The following is a 25734-nucleotide window of genomic DNA, read 5'->3' on the forward strand; positions in this document are numbered from 1 at the left end:
ATTCCTAAAATTTTTTTGATCACAAGCTAAAGGGCATTGGTTGGGACTTAAAAATGCATTTATTTCGGGAATAGTTTTTGCATAGATGTAATTGATAACATTAAAAAATCAGAATGTAAGTTTTCCATACAGATTATATGTTCCTGTAAAGTATAGAAGTGCATGGTTGAGATGTTAAAGCATTTGGGAACAAAGGACACTTCCATGTTTCCTTAGCCTAGAGCTTGCCTCTTTGCTTAGAAGACTGTTTAATCCTTTTGACAGAAGAAAGGTCCCCTACTCCCTCGGGCCAGTTGTCATGATCTGTTAAGTGGAAAACCTAAGGTCAGACGCAAATCTATTAACCTCATTAGTCCTCTTAGTTTCCACCAAACCATTTTGCCATTTTCCCTGGTTCACCCCTTTTCTCAGCAAGAAAAAAGAAATTACTGGGACGAATGGCAAAGGTTTTGAAAAAAACCTCAATTTGAATCCCATCTCAGCCACTTAGTATCTTTTGTAGAAGTTACTTCTACAGACTTGGAGAAGTTACTCTTCCTGTGCCTCAGTTTCCTCATCTATTAAAGGGGATAACAACATCTATCTGTTAAAGTTGAGAGAGTTAATGTGATTCCTATGTACAGTGCTGGACATAATGTAGATATTCAATCAATCTTACGTGCTTAATAATAACACCTTCTAAAACATGCTTACTTTGTACCAGACACTTATAGAGTTGCCCACACCCCCAGCAGCCAGTCTCCCATCTCCTCTCTCCAACAGCCTCAGTTTCCATTTAGAAAACCATGAGGTTCTGGGGAGTGACCCTACTCAGATCACTGACTGATCTAAGTCATAAGTGCACCCTGTTCCCCTGGCTGGGGTTACTGGTTGAGGATGGACACTTGCATAAGCTGGTCCCAAGCAGAGGGAGTCTCAGAATTTGGTTAGAAATGCTGAGACAAAGTCATTCCCTCCCCTCTGTCTCTGTACAGGTGGATGTGAACAAAGAAGCCTGTAGCTGCAGGTGCAGCAGGCAGCCATCCTGCTACCAGGAGAGTCCATCTTACAATATGGCCAACATCATAGCAGCAAAAACAGAGGGAAAAGGAAAAAAATGCCCTTGATGAGATCACTGAGCTGCAGAGTCAAGTCTCACCTGTTATTTGAGACAACAAATTCCTTCACTGCTTAAGCCAGTTTGAGTTGTAGCTAAAAGCATCCTATCTGACACAGGACTTTTAAACATGCATTAACTAATCTAATCCTCCCAACAGCTGATGAAATGAATACTATAGGCACCTCACTTTATAGAAAAGAAAATGAAGGCTTCCAGAAATGAATTTTCCCAAGAACATCAGCTAATAAGGGTATAGCCAAGCTTCCATCCCAGGCATTCTCATTGCAGGGCTGGCAATCTTAAAGAAAACTTTAGAAGGAAAGGCTGAATATGCCTGCTCATTATTTGGGGGGAGTATATTCTTAAAAGATGGATGTGGCTGCTTTCTTCAAAAACTTAAAACCTGTTTTTTGTACTGATGAAAAAACTGTGTTAGAATTACAAAAGAAAACCATTTCACTGGAGGCCTGGAGAAGCACTCACCTCGAGTTTTTTTTCTTCTTTAAAAAGGAAAAACGATGTACCTCACTTTAACAAATACTGACTCAACTCCACTGGCGAGGGAAGTGGAAAGATTTTTCCCCCACCCTTGCTACATTAAATACTATCAGAAAACAATACTGTATAACCATGTAGGCATTTCTGTGTTTCCAAATGAGATCCTTAAAGCCACAGTATCTTATGCACGTCACCACACTGGTGCTATTAGTAAAGAAATATACGGGAGGGGAAAATAATAAGTAATATTACAGATCCAAACTAATCAGTGATTAATGCAAAGAAGGTCTGAACCCTTGATAAGACTATTAGCACATAAAAGAGTAGGTTGAAAAGAGTAGGTCCCTGATGTTAAATTCAAGTACACATATGTTACATCAACCACATTTTAATTCACTAGCAGCCATTTAATCAACTATCTTTAGCAACAGTTCAAACACATTTGAATTTCATATTCTTTTCTACATTTTGGGAGTGATTAACTTGGACATCTCTTGAATCCATGGATGTGTCTTGTCATTTGTAAAATTAGGATGCTGGACAGATTTTTTTTTTTTTTTTTTGCAGTACTGCACCACCAGGGAAGCCCTGGACAGATTTTTTAGGACCCTTCCAACCCCCAAGTTCTATGGTCCAGCCATAAGATAAACACACACACACAGATATTTGTGTGTAATATCTACATTTGGATGAGTCTTATAAAACTGCTGTTTTGTACATCAAAAATGAATGAACACGGCAAATTCATATGGTTTCATTCCATCTATAACGCAATGATAGTATAAAATAGCACCATAACATCCCTCCCCACCTAACAGGTCTGATTCTTCCGCTCAGATACACAAGCCACTTACTGGAGAAACAAACAGAAGTTCACTCTCAAAAGTATGGCACCTTCTTGCCTCTGTTCTATCTCCTCCTTGAACATATATACTCATATTGAGAGTATTTTTCAAGGTTAAAATTTACCAGCCTATGCACACACAAACAACTTTTTTAATATGTAAAGCTGTGTGCTATAATATATTCAGATATTTTCTGGACTAGGAACACTGCCTTTAAAAATCATATGATGGGCTTCCCTGGTGGCGCAGTGGTTGAGGGTCCGCCTGCCGATGCAGAGGACACGGGTTCGTGCCCCGGTCCAGGAAGATCCCACATGCCGCGGAGCGGCTGGGCCCGTGAGCCATGGCCGCTGAGCCTGCGCGTCCGGAGCCTGTGCTCTGCAGCAGGAGAGGCCGCAGCAGTGAGAGGCCCGCGTACCGCAAAAAAAAAAAAAAAAAAATCATATGATGACTATAAATATTTTATACATTTTTGATGTTCTACAAGAAAAAAAAACGCTTATCTCTTAAGTATCTAAAGAACTTCTGAAAACCTGAACAGACGAAGGTGTAAAGTGAGTGACTACTCATTTCTCGACTGCTCACCTGGTATCTCAAATGAGTGTGTGTACAGAGATTGGCCCCCATCCACATCCACCAAGTGTCCGGTGATAAAGGAAGCTGCAGGAGATAGCAAGAAGCACACCAAGGTGGAGACGGAAGCACACACATGCATACGAAAAATCAGATACTCCTCATTTTGGGCTGTTTCACATTCCCGAGTAAACGCATCTGAAGTTACAGGTCTGTATCTTGAATCCTACAGCCTAGAATGCCAGTCTGTGTGTGCTATAACCTGAAGGTGCATAGACAGACGCCTTTTTCTATTTGAGCATCATTAAAATTAGGTACGTGACTAGGGTGAAGGCAAGATAAAAAGAGCCTCGGACAGAGTCAAACGAACTACACAATGTGAAGTAGCCAAAAGTGAACGTAGTGCTCAGTGTCTGCTCTCTCCCATCTCAAATAATTCATTTCTTTCCACATTCCTCATTGTTTTTGTTTTTGCGGTGCGCGGGCCTCTCACTGTTGTGGCCTCTCCCATTGCGGAGCACAGGCTCCGGACGCGCAGGCTCAGCGGCCATGGCTCACGGGCCCAGCCGCTCCGTGGCATGTGAGATCTTCCCGGACCGGGGCACGAACCCGTGTCCCCTGCATCGGCAAGCGGACTCTCAACCACTGCGCCACCAGGGAAGCCCGCACAATCCTCATTGTTTTCAACACCACCACATGCCTTTTATAGTTTTCTCGCTGAAATAGTCATTGTGTCTGTATAACAATAAACTGGCTTTCTAGTTTGTTTAGTCCATGGTCCTTTTAGGCCCAAAGCCCAGCAACTCAGAGCTTTCTACCAGAGGGACCTGAGAATCCCACTGCAGCCCCGAAAAGTGCAGATAGGTAATTGATGAGTTTAGCAACATCTACTTCCAAAACCAAAGAGAAAGACAGAAATTATTTCACTGGATGTAAAGGAACTCTCACATGAGGCTGCTGGCACAGGCAGAGTTTCCCAAAGGGTGATCTTAAACCCCTGCATTAGAATCCCTAGGGGTGCTTACTGAAACTCCAGATTCCAAGACCCTACTTGAGATTGCCTGAATTGCAAGCTCTAGAGTTAGGGCCCCAGAATCTGCCATTTGATCAGGTTGCCCTGGGACCAGGGTGAGGCTAACAAGGTGTTTGGGGTCAAGGGTGCAGCAGTTAAGGAGGTGCTCACCCTGGGGGCAGACCCTGCACCTATGCAACCCTGAGAGCAAGTGGGTCCTTAAATACTGTGTTTGTACCTTGCTTGCCTCACCCCAGTCCTGGGCCTGCACAGAGCACTATAGCATGTTTGTTTACATGGCCGTGCCTCTTTGAGACTCTGAGACCCTGGAGGGAAGCATAGCCTTCTCTCCATCCTTGTATCCCCAGCAGCTATTATAGGACGGCACTGGCGAAAATGGAGGCCACTAGCCATATGACACAACCAAAGCATTTCCATACTGCTAGTCTGAATTGAGATGTGCTGTAAGTGTAAAACCACACATCAGATTTTGAAGACTTGGTATGGAAAGAAGAATGTAAAATAATCTCATAAATAATTTTTATAATGATTACATGTTAAAATGATAATGTTTTAGATATACTGGGTTAAACAAAATATATTTCTAAAACTAATTTCACTTCTTTTTAAAACTTTTCCTAATGTGGCTATTATAAAGTTTAACATTACATATGTGACTATTATCACATTTCTATTGGACACAGTTAGTATAGAATTAATAATTTATAAGTTCCCATATTCCTGGGGAAGGGCTGATGGGGCCTAGTAACAGGTGGCCATCAGAACTAGTTTTACCCTGTGTAATCAATCAATGACAACTCGCCCTGAGAACACGTTTTGTTAGTCAACCAATCAGTGAGAGCTCTTTGACTCTGCAAGTTAGCCAATCCGGAAGACTCAGTCCAGTAAGCTCCTTTCTGAGTGTCAGCCAAACAACAACCCTCTCCCCCAAGTAACCATGGCTTCTAGAAGTCTGCAAATCTCTAAAACCATACTTCCCCCCAAGGGGGGGGAATAAAAAGCCTCAATAGTCTACTCCAAGCGACTGTGGCTGACCAGCAATGAATGTGGTTTTGTGCTGAGTTTTGTTTCAAATATTGAGCAGTGGCTCCATCCTTTGACAGTGTTTAGCATAAAATCACTACTTAATAAATGCTGACAGAGGGAAAGAATCTTTTTGCACCTCTCCCCCTCAAATAAAGGGATTTTTCATTGCCTAGCTCTCAATACAGTGTTTTGCCAACAGACTAGGCACCACTAAATAATACTGAATTGGACTGAAACTACCTGTGAGGTATTAATAAAAGACATAAATATTCATGACACCTGATTTACTTTTGGAGCTCAACATGCAGGTAAAATGAACTAAAAAAATTTTTATAAGTACCGAATTGAGCACTATTATAATACCTTCAGATAGATTCTTCCTAACTTTCATTTTAATGGAATCCATTTGACAGATGAACTTGAAGTACTAAATCGGGCATGTTGTCAATCAATAAACACTACAGGAGCCTAGCAACTTGTATCCACGTCATCTATGTGGGTAACACCTCTTTTAGCTCAGTTATCTGTTTACTTTCAGCTCTGTTTATTAAAGATCACAGGGATTTTATTTTATTATTTATTTATTTTTATTGGAGTATAATTGCTTTACAATTGCTGTTCATTTTTGCTGTACAATGAAGTGAATCAGCTGTATGTATACCTATATCCCCTCCCTCTTGGACCTCCCTCCCACCCCACCCCCCCACCCCAATCTCACCCATCTAGGTCGTCACAGAGCACCAAGCTTGAGCTTCCTGTGCTTTATAGCAGGTTCCCGCTAGCTATCTATTTCATGCTTGGTAGTGTACATACATCAATTCTAATCTCCCAATTTGTCCCACCCTCCTCTTCCCCCCACCCCCGTGTCCACATGTCCGTTCTCTACATCTATGTCTCTATTCCTGCCCTGCAAATAGGGTTCATCTGTACCGTTTTTCTAGATTCCACATATATGCGTTAACATACAATATTTGTTTTTCTCTTTCTGACTTACTTCACTCAGTGTGACAGACTCTACGTCCATCCACGTCTCTACAAATGACCCAATTTTGTTCCTTTTTATGTCTGAGTGATATTCTATTGTATATATATGTACCACATCTTTATCCATTCATCTGTCATTGGACATTTAAGTTGTTTCCATGTCCTGGCTATTGTAAATAGGGCTGCAATAATAAGTAGACTTGGGTTTGAATCCTAGTACCATGACCTGAGTATGGCCTTAGGCAAATTACTGAACCTCACTGGCTCTTGGTTTCTTAATTTGTAAAATGAGTGTACAGGGTAAGTATAAGCCGTCTGAAGGGCCTGCCGAGTGCTGCACTCCCTTCTAAGAGACGTTGAGGGCACCACAGAAGCCCTGGCAGTTCCTTTTAAAACTACAGCTACACTGACCCTCCTGACGCAGTCCCAGGAACTGTCACTTAAAAAAAGACAACTCACTGATACGCAGTTCACCAATAGCCTGTTGTGAAAGTTCTGCCCCCAGAAATGGCATTAGTGATTAGCTGGGGCAATCAGAGTAGCTTGGAAACACGACCTAGGGATGCTAGGACCCTATCAAGCAGAGGCTGAAACGCTCTCCTTATTCTGCAACTCATGGCAATTCATCACCTCTTCTTCCCCTTACAAGCAAACTTTTTGAAGGTATTACCTACGTTAGTCACAGCACGGTTGGCAAAACCCTGGGCATACCTAAGACCTTTTCAGGGGATTTGCGAGGTCAAAACTGTTTTCATAACCATACTGAGTCCTTATCTATCTGTTTCACTGTGTTGACATTTGTCCTAATGGTGCCAAAGCCGTGATGGGAAAAATGGCTGCAGCCTCAGCACGAACGTTAAGTGGTGATCATTATACTAGCAGTCATGATATACGTCACCAGCAAGCACTCCCGGCGGGAGGTAGTCTCTTTCACTTTCAGATGCCCTCGATGAGCACTGAAAATTATTAATCATATTAATCTCAACTACTGAGTACACATCTTTTTAATATCCTGTGTGACGAGGTGAGAATCACACTTTCAGCTCTTGTGCCGCACATGGAAGGATAAAGGTTGTCTCGGGGAAAAGAACGTGTGCTGAGCTACGAACCGAACTAGTCACGTTTTTCACAAAACATCATTCTTTACTTGAAAGAATGACTAACAAGCTACAGTTATTCACACTTGGGTATTTGGCAGACATTTTTTTCAAAAATGAACCGAGACTGCCACTTCAAGCAGCTGAAAACAACTGACAGTGTTTGTCAATGACAAGATTTGAGCTTTCAAGTGGAAACTAGAATTTTGGAAAAGTTGTACATGTCACTGTGAGTTTGACAGTTTTCTAATACTTAAAGATTTTTCAGAAAAGATTGGTGGTGATATTAACAAATGTGAACTTTTGATACTGTATCATGAATTGTGTGTCAACATTTAGAAGATATCTGTAATTCAGTGAACCCATATTTTCCAAAAGACCAATGTCTGATGTTACAAAATCATCTATGGGTGAAAGACCCAGTAAAAGTGCAAGGAATACCAAGGAATTTTAATGTAACAGAGTAAAAAAGTTCACTGACATGGTTTCAGATTCCACATTGCAATTAATCTTTAAGAAACTGCCTCTTGGGGCTTCCCTGGTGGCACAGTGGTTGAGAGTCTGCCTGCCGATGCAGGGGACACGGGTTCGTGCCCTGGTCCGGGAGGATCCCACATGCCGCGGAGCGGCCGGGCCCGTGAGCCATGGCCGCTGAGCCTGAGCGTCCGCAGCCTGTGCTCCGCAACGAGAGAGGCCACAACAGTGAGAGGCCCGCGTACCGCAAAAAAAAGAAAAGAAACTGCCACTTGTTGAGTATCAAGGAAGAATATCCACAATTACCCAAAAAGGCTGTTGAAATACTCCTCCCTTCTCCAACTGGCACAAAGCCAGGTTCGCTTCACATGCTTTAACCAAAACAACATATTGCAACAGACTGAATGCAGAAGCAGATGTGAGTCCAGCTGTTTTCTATTAAGCCATTTGTAAAAAGTGTAAAACAAATGCAAAACAAAGTTTGCTTTTGTATTTTAAATGTAGCCATTTTTCAGTAAAAATATTATTCATAGCATGTAATGCCTTTATTAAGATGATTTTAAATGAATTCATAAATATTTCTTAAGTTTCTCAATTTCAATTTTTAATACAGTAAATATAGGCAATATAGTTCATAAAATAGAAAGAGTGTTCTCTCCAAAACAAAAATTTAGTTAGATCATTCCCTTGATTTAAAGTCTTTAAAAATCACTCTCAGTTTTCAGGATAAAAATCCAAGCACCTTGCTCAAAATCGCTCATCAAATGTTGGATTTAACAGTATCTTCTAAAATTTAATATACAAGTCAATTTTAGTTCAGGAATTCTGCTTCTAGAAAGTTACCTCCTCACCCAAGAGTGCATGACTACATTGAAGGATGTTCACTGCAGAATTACTGAAGTATAAAAAATATAAATAGAATCGCAATGTGCAACAATAGGGTCTAATTAAATATACTATGCTACATCCATAGCGAGTGGCAGAACACATACAGTAGAATCCCACTTTCGTAAAAAAGTCTGTAAATAAAAATATTTTTGAGCATGCACAGTAAAATTTTGGAAAGATATACATCAAACTGATAATGAAAGCTAGCTCTAGGAATTAGAACACATTTTCCTCTAAGAGTTTTATGGCTTTGCTTTCATATTTAGCACTTAAATATATCTGAAAATCATTTTGCATGTGATATGAGACAGGGGGCTCTATTTCTAAAGGAACAGCCAATTGCTGCAAGACTTTTGCTGAATGGTCTATGTTTTCCTTGCAGATTTGAAATGCTACTTTTCCTATAAACTCCCCTTATATATATGGTACTGATATGAGAGTCCATTCTGTTCCACTAATTTTAACCTCTTCTAGTACCAGCCCCCGATGTGGTAAATAAGTATAGTTTTATAGTACGTTTTGGTAGCAGGAGGGTCAAATCCCCTCATTATTCTTTTTCAAAACATTTTTGGCAGTTTTGGCATAAATATTTTTCAAGACAAACTTTAGAATCAGTATATTAATTCCAAAAATATATTAAATGTATACACTGATTTAAGGAAACTTGTTTTTAGTCAAATTGAGCCTCTCCATTGAGGAATGTGACATGTCTGTGTTTATTCTGGTCTTATTTTTCTGTTCTTCAGTAATAAACGTTTTTTCATTTAGAGTTAAGTTTACTCCGGGTATTTTCATTTTTATTATTATTGTGGAAAAGATCTTCTTTTTTTAAAAAAATTACAATTTAAGACTGATCTTGCTGGCATTTAAGAAAGCTATTGATTTTTACATACTTAAAACTGGCCACCTTACAGAAATCGTGTATGGAACTTCATTTTGTCATAATTGTCTGACTTGCTTACGTTTCTGTGTATCATAAATGCCACGTGATAAAACAAAGTAGCTGAAAGTAGCTGAAAAGTACAATGAAACAAAAACATGCTGCTCTTAATCCACACTGCATTCACTCCTGAATAAATGCTACTGTGAGTATTCAAAGCACCATCAGGATAGGATTCCTGGGAGCCAGAAGGAACAGTGGAAATGGCTTCATGGCATGGGAGCAATCTTCTCTATTAGCCAACCAGACTATTTAAAAAGGACACCAAAATATTACCAGTCTCCGAAGTACAAAACAAGGTAACTCCAACCAATGTTAGATATATACATCACCTCCTCAAGACCTCCAAGTCTTTTAGCTGGGATTTTCTGAAAGTACCCTTCAAATAAGTCTATTGCCAAATGACCATGGTTGTTAAAAGTAGTCTGGGAATAAATGATTCCCTATGTTTAAAATAAAACAGGAAAAAATAAAGTACATAAAATTAAATCTTAATTGTAAAGACAACAAGGCAGTCTGTCATCCAATACCAAGTTGTTTAAGTTTAATAGAAAAGTTAACATTTCTAATATTAATTTTTCTCAAAATGGTCAAAGAAGTACAGTCAACCACTACTCAAAAGGATTATCTGAATGCTCACTTTGTGACCTCCCCTCGCATTATAACCAGCCAAGCTCGGGATTTTTTCATAAAAGACTTGGTTTCTGAAAGCATAATCATACGAGTAGATCAGAGAAGCCCTTAACTGGGAACAATGGGTCAGGGGAGTCTATTTTACCTTCCACTAAGGCTTCTATGTTTTACAATGGAAAACTGGCCTATGGTTAAGTAGGACTTAGAAAATGCAATATTTTCATGGCTTCTTACCTAGAGAAAAATCACAAATAAAAAATTTAAATCCAATACAAATAAATTTTAATTGTTTAAGAATTCTTTTATTCAGCTTTCAGTAGCTTTCAATGGTTTATAAAGCCAAAAAAATTACTCAAAAACTGTTTAACACAGGATAAAGCTATTTATTACTGGCTTATAATTATATACAGCAGAGGTTATTAGAAGGGGAGGAAACAGGAGGGATGAGAGTAAGATGTAGAAACTTGGCAGTATTAATTACTCCAAACAATACTGGGGTAATATACTGGTTTCCAATTAAACAATTTGTAACCTTTTATTTAAAGAGGATGGAATCAGGACTTCCCTAGTGGCGCAATGGTTAAGAATCCGCCTGCCAATGCAGGGGAAACGGGTTTGATCCCTGGTCTGGGAAGATCCCACATGCCGCAGACCAACTAAGCCCGTGCACCACAACTACTGAGCCTGAGCTCTAGAGCCCGCGAGCCACAACTACTGAGCCTGCGAGCCACAAACAATGAAGCCCGCGCACCTAGAGCTGGTGTTCTGCAACAAGAGAAGCCACCACAATGAAAAGCCTGCGCACTGCAATGAAGAGTAACCACTGCTCGCCACCACTAGAGAAAGCCCACACGCAGCAACGAAGACACAACGAAGCCAAAAATAAATAAATAAATTTTAAAAATAAATAAATAAAGAGGATGGAATCTTCCAGTAGTATTAAGGTTTAGACATTAAACCTAAAAACATCTGTGGAGGACAAACCTGACTTTAGTATTGTGCTTATAACACAAACACATCATTAAAGGTTATCAAAAAATACACATTTGGAGGCCAGTATTCCGAAGTATCAACATTCAGAATGGAACTATATCTAATTTACTCTATAAATATTTGAGAGTAAGGTAGATAAGGTAATGTCAGCCCCAAAGCATTGAAGGTATGTGAAGTTTCTGGCTAGGAACCTGCATTTGTTAGAGATGAGATTTCTCTAACATCTACAAGTCAGTTCATGCTTAGTTCCCACTGAGTAGCATAGATAACAATATCTATGGATACTATATAGATAGATCATAGGTAATACCCCCCAGATATTACAGAGTTTCAGACTAAGGGATGATTACTATCTTAGCAATGACCAGGAATCATCACAGATAAATGAATTTGAGCTGAGTTTTGCAGGATGTGTGAGATGTTTATTATCTCTCTTGGAGTACATGGCCAATATGTAATCCCCGAGGAAGCTTAAGCTATGTCTTACTTCACATAATATGACAGTGTTTAAAGCTGAACAAATTATTTTTTTCCCTATCATTTACATTATGTTTCAGAGAAATTTCCCCTTGACTTATAGTTGATCTTCAACTGGAAATTCCTTCCTAGAACTTTGACTTTAAGTTTCTCTCTCTCCTAATAAAGGATTAATGATATACCAAGAAATAACAAGATAATCTAGAAAAATTCATTCTTTAAGGCAGCGATTCTCAACCTTCACGGTGAACTTGAATTTCCTTCTCTGTGCAATTGAAATCAGCTTAAAAAAATACCAACACCTGGACTCCACAGTTTGGAGTCAAGCTTATACACCACTATTTTTTTATTTCACACATGATTCTAATACACAGCCAGGAGTGAGAATCATTGGCTTAACTTAACCTTCTTGACAATCTGGTTGTAAATCAAAGAATACTTCTTTCTGGTTTTATCTGTTTTTAAAAGCCAATCTTTTCTAGTATACATGCATATTAACAAATACCTCTATTAACAACACAAATGGAATCAGAAGAACACAATTTGTCAACAGCTTTCATATTGAACATTTACCTACAGGGGCAACACAATTGATCCTTATTCCACTGCTGGCCCATTCCACCGCTAAGGATTTGGTGAGGTTGTAAACACCTTCTCTGGCAGCTCCACTATGCCTTTAAAAGACAAAATACAAACATTACAATCAGCTTCTGTTGAGTATGTCTCCCTTAACTAAACTGATAGGTGTACCAATGACCTGTCAGAGTCCCACAACAATGTTCTTGTTATGAGTCCCTGTCTGAACCATAAGAAAGAACCAGGTCCTTCAATATTAAAGCAAGACCACAACTATCTGATAGTCAAACAAATCTCATGTAAGTCAAGGCCCACATAAGATCCCCCAAATCATCATGTGCATGAGAGGAATATTTTGAAGAACTTCTAATTATGGAAGAAAACAAACAAACTGGTAATTTTGAGGGTTACAAGTGTGGTTATATTTTTTTTTTTTTTTTTTTTTTTTGCTGTACGCGGGCCTCTCACTGTTGTGGCCTCTCCCATTGCGGAGCACAGGCTCCGGACGCGCAGGCTCAGCGGCCATGGCTCACGGGCCCAGCCGCTCCGCGGCATGTGGGATCCTCCCAGACCGGGGCACGAACCTGTGTCCCCTGCATCAGCAGGCGGACTCTCAACCACTGCGCCACCAGGGAAGCCCAAGTGTGGTTATATTTTTAATCAATTTTAGATAATAAGGGATATAAAATTCATACTTCAGGCTAGCAATAGTATCAACAGAATTTCTAGACATAAAAAAATTTTAATTAATTTTAATATGTTTCCAGAGAAGAGGTTCAAATACTTAGGTCTGTATCCATATGGTGCAAAAAGGTATAGACATACTATGGCTTAGAATTTCTAATTAAAAGGTCCTCAGAACCAAGTACGTGAGATCTGGGGGTGTACCCACTCCTCACTAGAGAGTACCTCCATAGCCCCATTTTCCTGAAGAAAGTCCCCCTCAGTCCCCATGTTGGCTGCAAAAGCCCTGGCAGGACTCCAGGCAGAAACCAACCGCTCCATCTGCCAGAATTACCTGGGCAACCTCATCACCATCAAACGTGGCCACCACTTGTGCCACTCTGCATCCAACAGTCCCGGGTGGATTTATAGGACAGGCTTCCTTGATTGCCACCAATGCTAGGAGGGGCCCTTCTGGAGTAATGCCCAGCTGGACAGGATGACACGACGGTGAACACACAGCTTCACATCACCAGGAGCAAGAGGCGGGGGCAGAACAGATGAGCATATGCAGGAAACATAGTCGAGTTTGTGCAATTTTCTGTGAGGAGAACCTAGAGGTGTTGTCCCCTTGCACTCATCCCCTGACCACCAGGGCCACCATGAGGTCCTGCCTCTCATCATAGGAAAAGGCTCAGCAGTGACCTAGATTCCCTGAAGAAGAAAGTGGCAGGTGTTCAGAAACAGCCACGCAAGAAAGAAAACTACTAGGATTGGGGTGGGGGGGATGGAGGGAGGGGGAGAGAGAGGGAGTTGGAAAATCAGAGACAGAAATTACTCTCTGAATTTGAGCACCTGGACCAGTTTGTTGCATGTGAGCGAGAGGCCGTTGGAGGGAGTGGGATGCCACCCAAATATGCTGCTGCCATGGTATATTGATTATTTTCAGCTGTGGGCACTTGAAACACAGCAAGTGCAGAAAGAGGCTTTCTCTGAACCCCCCTCATCGGCTAAAAGGAACGCAGTGCCATAAATCCCCTCCCTGGGAGTCTCATCAACCAGGGGAGGCTGACTGTTGTCACATGACAGGAGACTAGATGTCGACACCACATGCAGACAAACTTTGTCACCAACTCTCATACCTCCCATCCGTTCTTCAAAGGACCCATTCATCTTTCCTAAAAGTCATATACTCCCCACCCCAAGAGGTCTATATCCCCTCTCCCCTTTCTATATTAAGATGGTACTTAATCCTGAATTGGAAGCCACGACAGGCAGTTGCTCATTTTTCCCTGGGTACCTCCCATGTATACATGAGGTATACGTGTGAATAAACTTCCATTTGTTTTTTTCCTGTTCATCTGTCTTTTATTACAGGAGTCTCAGCTAAGAGCTCAGAAGGGCAGAGGGAAAATTATTTATCCTCCCCTAAATAGTTCTCAAGGTTAGCCGAGAAGGACATTTAATACAAACTCAATGCAGACACAATAGCATTTTCAGACTACATCTCGACACTCAAAGATCTACTAAAGAAGTTGGCAGAGAAGAGTGTGATGTCAGAAGGGAAAGTGCTGCTGGATGTCGAGACCACCCATGACAGGTGTGAAAGCCTGAAGCGCCCAGCTCTCTGTTCGTTCCATAAGGAAGGAGGGAGATGGCCTTCCTCTGCAGTATTTGGCACTGCAGAAAAGTACACAGAAACTGAAAGTGACTCTGGATCTTGAAACAGCACATCCTAACCTCTCTGTCTCTGAGGATTAAAAAAAAATTGGGGACATTTGTGAAGAAAAAGCAGAGAGTTTATCCAGAGAGATTTACGGCTTATCCAGTAGTCCTGGGTTCTGAAGGATTTGATTCCGGCTAGCATTACTGGGAGGTCCAGGTGGATGAGATGCCTGAATGGACCACGAGGTTTGTAAAAACTCCCCTTCCAGGAGAAAAAAGTGACCCCCATCGAAACAGAACAGATGGTGGACGATTCAGCGGCAGGATGGTGACTATGTCGCATGAGGCATCGTTCCAGCCACTTTTCTGAAGCAAAAGCCCAGAAGAGAAGGAAGGGCATTTATCTAGACTAGGAGTTCCATGAGATTTAATTTTGCCATCTGAATAACGTCTCACAGCCATTCTTTCAGAGAAAATCTTCTGAAATACTAAGGCCTTATTTGTGTATCAGATATGATTTGAAATGTCTTACACTGTGTGAAGGAAGAGATTATGCGCGATAAACCACCCTAAAGGCTGTCACACTGCTTCATTTTCTTCCTGTAATTTATGCATAGGAGGCAGAATAATATCTAACTCTCAGTGAATCTAGCACTAACAATTTTTTTTTCAATGCTTCTAGGACTTAAACATATAAATGAAATCATACATACATGCTCTTTTCTATCTGGCTTCTTTCACTCAGAATAATTATCTTCAGATTTATCCACATTGCTGCACGAATCAATAGTTCACTCCTTTTCATTTCTGAGTAGCACATTATACATATATACCATGATCTGTTTATTCATTCACTCACTGACAGGCATTTGGGCCATGAATTCTCTCTCCATGGGAGATATGAGTTGCTTTTTGGCCCATCTCTTGCCCTTGTAATTATTGACAATGACCCAAAAGATCAGCAGGTCAGTCTAAGCTCCTCTGCACAGATTGTAATGGAAATTGGACTATTCTTAGACGACACTGACAATGTCAGAAAATGATCAGAACCCCAGAGAAACACGTGCAAAGACAGCAATACAATTCAAACACACACACACACAGAAGAGATATCCAGGTCGCCTTTCAACAAATGAAAAGATGTTGCACTGGGATATCATTTCTTGCCCATCAGAGTTGTCCAGAAATTGACAAGACACATTTTTGGTGAGGCTGTGAGGAACAGGCATTCTCATTCATTGATGATGGGGTGCAAAATGCAAAGAAACTTGCAGGGACCTCCCCAGCAGTCCACTGGTTAAGACTCCACACTCCCAGTGCAGGGGGCATGGGTTCCATCCCTGGTTGGGGAACTAAGATCCCGCATGCCACACAGCGCAGCCAAAAAACAAAGAAACTTGCAAATGCCTAACAGGATGCATTTACTCTTCACCCAGCAGTCCAATTTCCCGGATATACCCTAAATATATACCTCCACAAATATGAAACAAATATTTACAATGTCATTCATCACAGAATTATTTGTAATAGCGAAACATTGAAACACAAATTTCTATTAAATTTGAGACAATGTGTACATTTGAAACAATGAATTTGAAAAGAAATCCTTGATTCCATAGTGGTATACTAAAAAAGTCAATAATAACATATATAGGGAGAAGTGATGGTTGTGGTGTAACTAAAAGTCTTTTTATGGAAGAGTATCAGCTAAAAAACATAGAAGCGGGACTTTCGGGGAGTGGGGGACCTTCAAGATGGCGGAGAAGTAAGACGTGGAGATCACCTTCCTCCCCACAAATACATCAGAAATACATCTACATGTGGAACAACTCCTACAGAACACCTACTGAATGCTGGCAGAAGACCTCAGACTTCCCAAAAGGCAAGAAACTCCCCACGTACCTGGATAGGGCAAAAGAAAAAACAAACACAAAAGAATAGGGACGGGACCTGCACCAGTGGGAGGGAGCTGTGAAGGAGGAAAGGTTTCCACACGCTAGGAGCCCCTTCGCGGGCGGAGACTGCGGGTGGCGGAGGGCGAAAGCTTCAGAGCCGTGGGGGAGAGCGCAGCCACAGGGGTGCGGAGGGAAAAGCAGAGAGATTCCCGCACAGAGGACCTGTGCCTACCAGCACTCACCAGCCCGAGAGGCTTGTCTGCTCGCCCACCGGGACGGGCGGGGGCTGGGAGCTGAGGCTCGGGCTTCGGAGGTCGGAGCACAGGGAGAGGACTGGGGTTGGCGGCGTGAACACAGCCAGACGGGGCTAGTGCGCCACAGCTGCCCGGGAGGGAGTCTGGAAAAATCTGCACCTGCCGAAGAGGCAAGAAGACAATTGTTTCGGGGTGCGTGAGGAGAGGGGATTCAGAGCACCGCCTAAACGAGCTCCAGAGATGGGAGGGAGGAAGAGACGAGGGGAAAGACACAGAGAGAGAATGCAAATGCAGCAAAATGTTAGCACTTGGTGAATCTAAATGAAAGGTATACAGACACAGCTTGGAGATTTCGGCAGGTTCAGTTCCAGACCACCACAATATTGCAATACAGTGAATTAAGAAAATTTTTTTGTTTCCCAGTGCATACAAAGATTATGTTTACACTAAACTATAGTCTATGAAATGTGCGATAGCATTATGTATAAAAAAATAATGTACAACCTTAATTTTAAAATATTTTATTGCTAAAAAGTGCTAATCATCATTTGAGCTTCAGCAAGTTGTAATCTTTTTGCAATAGTAACATCAAAGATCACTGACCACAAATCATCATAACAAATATAATAAAAATTTGAAATATTGCGATAATTACCTAAATAGGACCCAGAGACACAAAGTAAGCAAATGCTGTTAGAAAAACAGTGCTGGCAGACTTGCTCGATGTGTAATAAAGCAAAACATAATAAAACGAGGTATGCCTAATAGGAGTTCATTGTATTATTTCTTTAACTTTTTCACACATTCAAGAGGTTTCCAAAAATAAACTGGGAGAAAGAAATTCCTATATTAGTAAAATGAATAATTAAAGGCTATAGGAAAGTCTAAATTCACTAGTAATTTATATGTGGATGTTCCCACAAGTCTTTAACAACAGCATATTGTGTCAAAGAGTACAAGTTGAAAAACCTGGAACTTCAGGGTAGTCATGACTTAAACCATTTTAATCACATTAAAAATACATGTTCATTTTAGAAAAACTAGAAAAAGCAGATACGCAAAAAGATGAAAATAATATGTAATTTTACCTCCCAGAGATAATATGTCAGTATTTTGGTATAAACTCCTTCAGAATTATGTCTATTCATATACAGCCATATATAAATATATACTGTTTTTTGCAGAAATGTGATCATGCTGGATAGAATGTTTTATAACCTGCTTTTCACTCGATGTCTGGGAATATCTTTTCATATTGAGAAGTATATTTTTATACCTATATTTTTAGTGGCTGCATAGTACTCTATCCTATAGATGTATAAAACTTCACTCAACTAATATTTTACTCTAGAATATTTAAATGGTTTTCAATTTTTCACTGTTATTATTATGGTACAGAAAAAATGTATGTTTCATATTCCTTGTTTTCAAAACCAAAAGCTAGGTCCCATTGTTTAAAGTAAAAACAAAACAAAACAAAAACTAGACGCCCTGTATTCTTTAATTCAATTCTGGCTAATAAAAATCATAACTGAATCTAGACTCTGCAGACTTCTAATTAATGGCTGTTGGCAAGGAACCTCAGGTTGGTAAGAGACTGTTGACTTGAGTGCTGGAAGGTGTTGAAGTGCTGAGCTATGAAGGGTGGGTTAGAGACTGCAAGCTACCTCCTAATACTCATTCTCCTCTTCTTACATAGAAGTTGAATTTGTACTTAGCCACATAACTAGTCACCTAAAGATTCTATTTCCCAGTATCCCTTATAGGTAGGTATGATCGTTTAACTGAGTTCTAGCTGATGATGAATGTCAGTGAATGTAATGGCGCCACTTCCAGATGGTGCTGTTAAAAAGAATGAGTGAGTGTTACATTCTTCCTCATTCCTACTGTCTGGAATGCAGTTACAATGACAGGAACTGGAGCAGCCATTTTGGACCATGGGATGGAAACCACATGTCAAAGATAGTAAAGCAAGAAGTAGGATCCTTATTCCCTAATGGTTATGGAACTACCATACTATCCCTGGACTATATACCTTGAGTTTTTATGTGAGGGAGAAGTCAACTATCTTATTCAAGCTCCTCTTTTTTATGGATCTCTACACTTCAGCAGCTCATCCTGTATCACAATTAATACGGAACTGTATACTACCAGTTAGATAAAGATGAGGCTAGAAGTGTCTGCAAGACCTTTGATTTAGAGATACTAAGAATATAAAGCCATGGGGCTTCCCTGGTGGCGCAGTGGTTGAGAGTCCGCCTGCCGATGCAGGGGACACAGGTTCGTGCCCCGGTCTGGGAAGATCCCACATGCCGTGGAGCGGCTGGGCCCGTGAGCCATGGCCAATGAGCCTGCGCGTCCAGAGCCTGTGCTCCGCAGCGGGAGAGGCCACAACAGTGAGAGGCCCGCGTACCACAAAAAAAATTTTTTTAATAAAATAAATAAAAGAATATAAAGCCTAACCCATGTTGGGGTGAAGACCCTGTGGTTCAGAATTATACTCGTTCCACATTTTTCAGCATAAAAATGTCTTGGATAGTTTGTAAGGGAACTCTTCAGTTACCCAACTTCAGGGTTGAGTATTACCACCTATGAAACATAAGCTTTAATCTAAAGACTATGCATGTGTGCTAATTACTTATTAGTCATAAAAAATGTGGACTCTGGTATTCTCCCTGAAGATTTCGCTGAATTAATTAATCGGTCCTTGTAATAGATTTAACAGATTCATTTCTTAAAAACAAAATAAGTGTGGAGTCTTCCTTTATGTTATGAAGCACTCTGTAGCAATATCTTTGTACAAATTCTGAATAATTTTTACATGATAACTTCCTAGAAATAAAAGTAACAGATCAAACAATATTTGTATTTTATAAATGTTGCCGAATTACCATCCAGAAATGCAGCAATTTGCATTGCTATGTTGTATGTAAGTTAAATCAGGGCAGTAAGTGTTGATGACATGGAGCTTCTGAGCCCATAACAACTTCTCTTTCAGGATTCTCTATGATCTTTACATAAAGACACTTGGACTTCTTGGATGATTGATCACACTTGCCTGCTTTGCACATGTAGAAGGCACCCATCAGTTTGGTTTCAATCACAGCATTCCACCCCTTTGAACTGATGTGTTCAGAAGGAGAGAAGAACTGGCCTCCTCCATTGTTTACCAAGAAACTGATCTGACCATCAAAGTCTAAGGTGGCTTTGACCAAATTATTCGCCTAAAGAAAAACATTAAAAGTGAACTGGTTACAGAGAGAGAAATACAAATACTGTATGATAGCACTTATATGTGGAATCTAAAAAATACAATGAATTAGTGAATATAAAAAAAACTAAGCAGATTCACAGACATAGAGCCCAAACTAGTGGTTACCAATGTGGAGAGGGAAGCAGGGAGGGGCAGTGAAGGGTAGGAGATTAAGAAGTACAAACTATTAGGTATAAAATAAGCTACAAGAATATATTATACAACATGGGAAATATGGCAAATATTTTATGATAACTATAAATGGAGTATAACCTTTAAAAATTGTGAATCACTATATTATACACCTGTAACATATAAATTGTACATCGACTGCACTTCAATAAGTAAATAAATAAAATGTAACCTAACTTACTACTTGGACTTTATCACCTGCTTTAGTAGAGTAGCAGAGCTTGCAGTGTCTCACAGTGAATAGTAACTCTGAGAACCACAGTAAATGGAGAGGTAGTCACAATGAATAAACCTGAAAATCCTATATCAGTGAATAATTTACCAGTATCCGATACCCATAGATCATAAAGCTAAATTTCGAGTCTTAATGACAAGATTTATCCAAGGACCTGGATCACCCCTCCATTGTTTTAGTTTGTAAGCTACCAACACAGAATAATGGATAGTGATGAAACAGACATTATGAAATCAGTTAAAGGGCAAAAGGCACAAAAGGTAGTCACTAGATGAAACTGTCGTTGCTTAGCTTCCCTACATTTCTTCCCTTCCTCTCTTTCTCCAGAGGCCACTCACTCAATAGATCATTAGCTCAAGAATCTCCTTCACAGGCTCTGCTTCTAGTGAACCTCATCTAAGATAGCTACTATAGGAAAACTTAAAGCACAGTCAGGTTTAGGGACAACAACTATAAATTAAAATGAATGAATAAGTAAGATAGATTTGCATTCCTCAAAAAACTAAAACTACAGTTGCCATATGATCCAGAAACCCCACTCCTGCACTGCTGACCATATACCCAGACAAAACTATAATTTGAAAAGATACATGCACCCCAATGTTCATAGCAACAGTATTACAATAGCAAGACACTGAAACAACCTGAATGTCCATCAACAGATGAATGGATAAAGATGTGAAACACACACACACACACACACACACACACACACACACACACAATGGAATAATACTCAGCCATCAAAAAGAATGAAATAGGGGCTTCCCCGGTGGTGCAGTGGTTGAGAGTCCGCCTGCCAATGCAGGGGACATGGGTTCATGCCCCAGTCCAGGAAGATCTCACATGCCGCAGAGCGGCTGGGCCCGTGAGCCATGGCCGCTGAGCCTGCGCGTCCGGAGCCTGTGCTCCACAACGGGAGAGGCCACAACAGTGAGAGGCCTGCATATCGCAAAAATAAAAAAGAATGAAATAATGCCATTTGCAGCAACATGGATGGATCTAGAGATTATCATACTAAGTGAACTAAGTCAGAAAGAGAAAGACAAATACCATATGACATCACATATATGTGGAATCTAAAATAAAACACAAATCAATATATCTATGAAACAAAAACAGACTCACAGATATAGAGAACAGATTTGTAGTTGCCGGGGAGGGAAGGATTGGGAGTTTCGGATTAGCAGATGCAAGCTATTACATATAGAGTGGATAAACAACAAGGTCCTACTGTATAGCACAGGGAACTATATTCAATATCCTGTAATAAACCATAATGGAAAAGAATATGAAAAAGAATATATATATGTATAACTGACACTTTGCTGACAGCAGAAATTAAACACAACATCGTAAATCAACTATACTACAATAAAATTTAAAAAAACAAAGATAGATTTGCTTTACCTCCTCGTCATTACAGATGTTGCTTTTTATGGGAGTGACTTGAGCCTGGCTGGTAGGAGGCAGACTGGCCTTCAGTTCATCTGCGGCAGATTTTAATCTATCAGACTCACGGGATGCAATGACCACATTACACCCTGAGGAGACAACAGCCAAAGAACAACTAAATATGTTTTCACTGGTTGTCCAAGTTCTGAAAGTAATAATGTTTAGAAAATGTTTCATATGTTCTTGTAAAAACAGATGAATTAGGACTTCTGCATATGGTCAAGATGGAGTAATAGGAACTGAACTTACCCTCCAGCCCAAAACAACTAAAAAACTGAACAAAATATATGCAACAATGATTTCCAGGCACTGGATAACAAGTAGCACAGGCTAGTGATCCCAGAGAGTGAACAGAAACAATGTGAGCTCTATTATTATTCCAGATTGCTGCCTAGAGAGAGTCTTCAGGCTTCAACATAGGGAGGAGGAACCCATTGAGAGCCCAGCAGTCTCCTGGGTAGAATAGATGAAGTTGGGAGTCCAGGGAGGCCAAGACAGCTAGATTACACATGGCACAGAGAGAAAGGAGGTACACAGTGGGGGAACTCCAGAGATCTGTAGAGTTCCCTCAGATCTTCAGCTGAGCACTGATCAGTACATACGAGTAAGGAAACAATCTGAGGCTGGGGAAAGATTGTTCCCAAGCTCTACGAAGTTTCAAACTGTTTCCAAGTAACTTAATTGCATCAGAGAACAAAGTTCAGCAATATTTATAAGAATACAAAAATAACTAGCCTGCAACAAGGTAAAATTCAAATGTCTGGCATCCAACAAAAAGCCACAAGGCATACAAAGGAGCAGGGAAATACAACCCAGAATGAGGAGAAAAGCAAATTAATAAAAACAGGCCCAGGAATGGCACTGATGACATAATTACATAAACCAATGATAAAGAGAAAAATATTAAAAGCAGCCAGAGAAAAAGAACACAAAAAAGACAAGGAAGACAGAACACTTCTTTTCAGAAACAATGCAAGCCAGAAGATAGTGGAATATCTTGAAAGTACTGGGGATGCGGGTGGCGGTGGGAGTTTTGGAACCTGGAACTCTTACCCAGTGAAAATAGCTTTCAAAAGTAATGGCAGGGCTTCCCTGGTGGAGCAGTGGTTGGGAGTCTGCCTGCCGATGCAGGGGACACGGGTTCGTGCCCCGGTCCGGGAAGATCCCACATGCCGCGGAGCAGCTGGGCCCGTGAGCCATAGCCGTTGAGCCTGCGCGTCCGGAGCCTGTGCTCCACAGCGGGAGAGGCCACAACAGTGAGAGGCCTGTGTACCGCAAAAAAAAAAAAAGGAATGGCAAATTAAAGGCTTATTCACACATATGATATCCAGAAGAATTCATTAAAGTAGACCTGCACTACAAAAAGATTAAAGGAAGGCCTTCAAACAGAAGGACAATGCTACCAGATGAAAATCTAAATCTACAAAAGAAGAAAGAGAACTGGAAATGGTAATTATGTGAGTAAATAAAGTAAATATGAAGTCTTTTCTTATTTCTATTCAATCTCTCTAAAAGGTAGTGATTGTTTAAAGTTAAAATGATATCAGTGTATTGTAGGCTTTATAATATATGTAGAAATAAAATGTATGAGCATTTAATTGTTACACAATGTCCAGGAAGGGTGAAGTAGAAGTAGCCGCAGTCCTTGTTTTGCTCGGCTCTAATACACGCTAATTTCAGTTACCTTAGTTTAGATAACACCAGACCCCCAACAACACTGTTCAAATTCCAGTTAACATGGCAGATGAACTGAGTAATTGCATAAAATATAAACTGTCCCGCCAGTACAAATCCACAGATCAGCATGCGAATAACAGATGCACATCACGGTCAGTGACTAATTGTTTCACTTCTTTCACTGTCTGTAAGTGATTGGCCACTATGTATCTGTTCTTCAATTCGTGTACAGAAGGCAAAGAATGCAGTTGTGTTGCCTCCTTGTCTCCCAATGATAAACCCATGTGACATTTTACAAAAACCATGACTGAAGGAGAGACTGGCCAACAAAGACGAAAGTGCAACAAAGAAATAGAAATTGGTAACACTGAAAGTGAAATTAGAATTGTATGTAAATGGAGTTATAAAAGGAAGAGCTACCCATGGGAATGCTGACACTCCACCAGTGCTTTCCTTAAGTAAAATTATTAAGCTATGAGACACTGGACTATTCATTTATCTTACTAAGTAATCCTGACCCTTATTGCTCATTGTTGCCTCACATGTTAGTTTATCCTAAAGAGAATGCTTCCTTCTTTTCATGTACAAATATAAAAAGCAGAAATACGTGCCAAGACAGCCTTGAGAGAGGGAAGAGCCTCACCACCTCTGGGAAGCCCAGATGTATATGGCAGATTTAAAGCGAACTATATTGAAAATCACAACTATGTTGACGACCCTCCTTCCTCTCCCTCACTGAGCCAAGATTGGCAGCTCCTTCTACACGCTCCCATATCCCTGACCTCATTCTAATACAGCATTTAAACCAGTATTGTATGATAATTAAGTCTCCCCCCACTCACTATCATCTCCTGGAAGACTGGGACCCTGTCATTGTAATTATTACACTCAAAAACAGTCCACATTCAATATTCATGTATGGAATAAACGACACTTAGAAAGGTAAAGAGTAAAATGGCTCTCTGTTTGACCACAACCTTTCTAGTTGTACATGATGAGGTAGCTTCTGCATATTAAAATAAGGCACTTTAAAAAACTATTTTTCAAGATTAGGTTATAATTTAGTGAGTTACAAATGCAGACAACTTTTGGAAATTCTGATAGGCAATCTGAGAGCTTTATAAAGCAAATATTAAAAAGATTCACCATGAATTCCTTGCAAGACAAGACTAACTTTAAAATAGAATTCAACTTATCAAAATTGATGTATAGGACTTTCCTGGGGGCGCAGTGGTTAAGACTCCGCCTGCCAATGCAGGGGACACAGGTTCAAGCCCTGGTCTGGGAAGATTCCACATGCCATGGAGCAACTAAGCCCATGCGTCACAACTACTGAGCCTGAGCTCTAGAGCCCGTGAGCCACAACTACTGAACTGGCGTGCCACAACTGCTGAGGCCCGCGTGCCTAGAGCCACACAAGAGAAGCCACCGCAATGAGGAGCCCACGCACCTCAACAAAGAGTAGCCCCTGCTCGCCGCAACTAGAGCAGCACGTAGCAACGAAGACCCAACGCAGCCATAAATAAATAAAATTTTTAAAATTTAAAATTTAAAAATTGATGATAATTTTCAACAAAGCATATATTATACTGTTAGGAGAACCGTTATTCCTTTCTTCTTCTGTTTCCAGGAGGAAGCTTCTACTCCCAGGAGGGGAAAGAACTGAAATACACATTTCTAGCCCAGGTCCAACCCTCAGCCAGGTTTCCCTGAATTAGGAGGAATAGCTAATCTGATTAATATAACAGAAAGGAAAAACAAGTTCCCCTGGATTAGCCACTGCCTCTGCCCATCACCTTCTTTTCTTTGATCTTTCTGCCTTAAAGATGGGCATTAACTGCTCTAGAGCAGAGCACAGGCTGACAAGGCATGGAAATCTGACATCTACAACTCTTCCTAAATCCACATTAAGAAGTTAAGCCTCATTAAAAAAAAAAATCCTCAAGAATACTAAGGTGATTAATGCCTGACTTTGTCCAAGGCCTCAAATAAGAGATATAATGAAAATATAAAAAGGATTATTCACAGGAATTATCTAATTAGAAGCTTACTAAATTATCACTAATTACTATCTGAACCCTGAAGGCTTCAGGAAAGTTATCTAATATTAGCAGAGCTATACTGGGACACAACTTTAAAAGGCTATTTATTGTAACTGCTATATAAACTTGAACCAGGGGGCAAAAGTATTACAAGGCGGAATGCTGCAGTGCTGGGTAGAACTAGAAACCTAAATTTCCATTAAAGGAATGGTTAAATAAATTGTTACATATCCATACAATAGAATACTATATAACTTTGAGAAGAAT

General features: G+C 40.3%; 1 protein-coding gene across 1 annotated transcript in view; it reads right to left on the reverse strand.

The window, feature by feature from the left end:
• Positions 1-217: 217 nt before the first annotated feature.
• PECR (peroxisomal trans-2-enoyl-CoA reductase) overlaps positions 218-25734 on the reverse strand; it is a 30063-nt gene continuing 4546 nt past the window's right edge. The window contains exons 3-9 of the mRNA XM_065880173.1: positions 21704-21837; positions 19672-19837; positions 14305-14479; positions 12138-12234; positions 9790-9900; positions 3028-3139; positions 218-303 (exon numbers count right to left, since the gene is read on the reverse strand). Of these exons, the coding sequence (XP_065736245.1) occupies positions 218-303; positions 3028-3139; positions 9790-9900; positions 12138-12234; positions 14305-14479; positions 19672-19837; positions 21704-21837 (881 nt within the window). The remainder of the gene's footprint in view (positions 304-3027; positions 3140-9789; positions 9901-12137; positions 12235-14304; positions 14480-19671; positions 19838-21703; positions 21838-25734) is intronic.

The sequence above is a fragment of the Phocoena phocoena genome, chromosome 7 (genome assembly GCF_963924675.1).
Source record: "Phocoena phocoena chromosome 7, mPhoPho1.1, whole genome shotgun sequence".
Classification (NCBI taxonomy): Eukaryota; Metazoa; Chordata; class Mammalia; order Artiodactyla; family Phocoenidae; genus Phocoena; species Phocoena phocoena.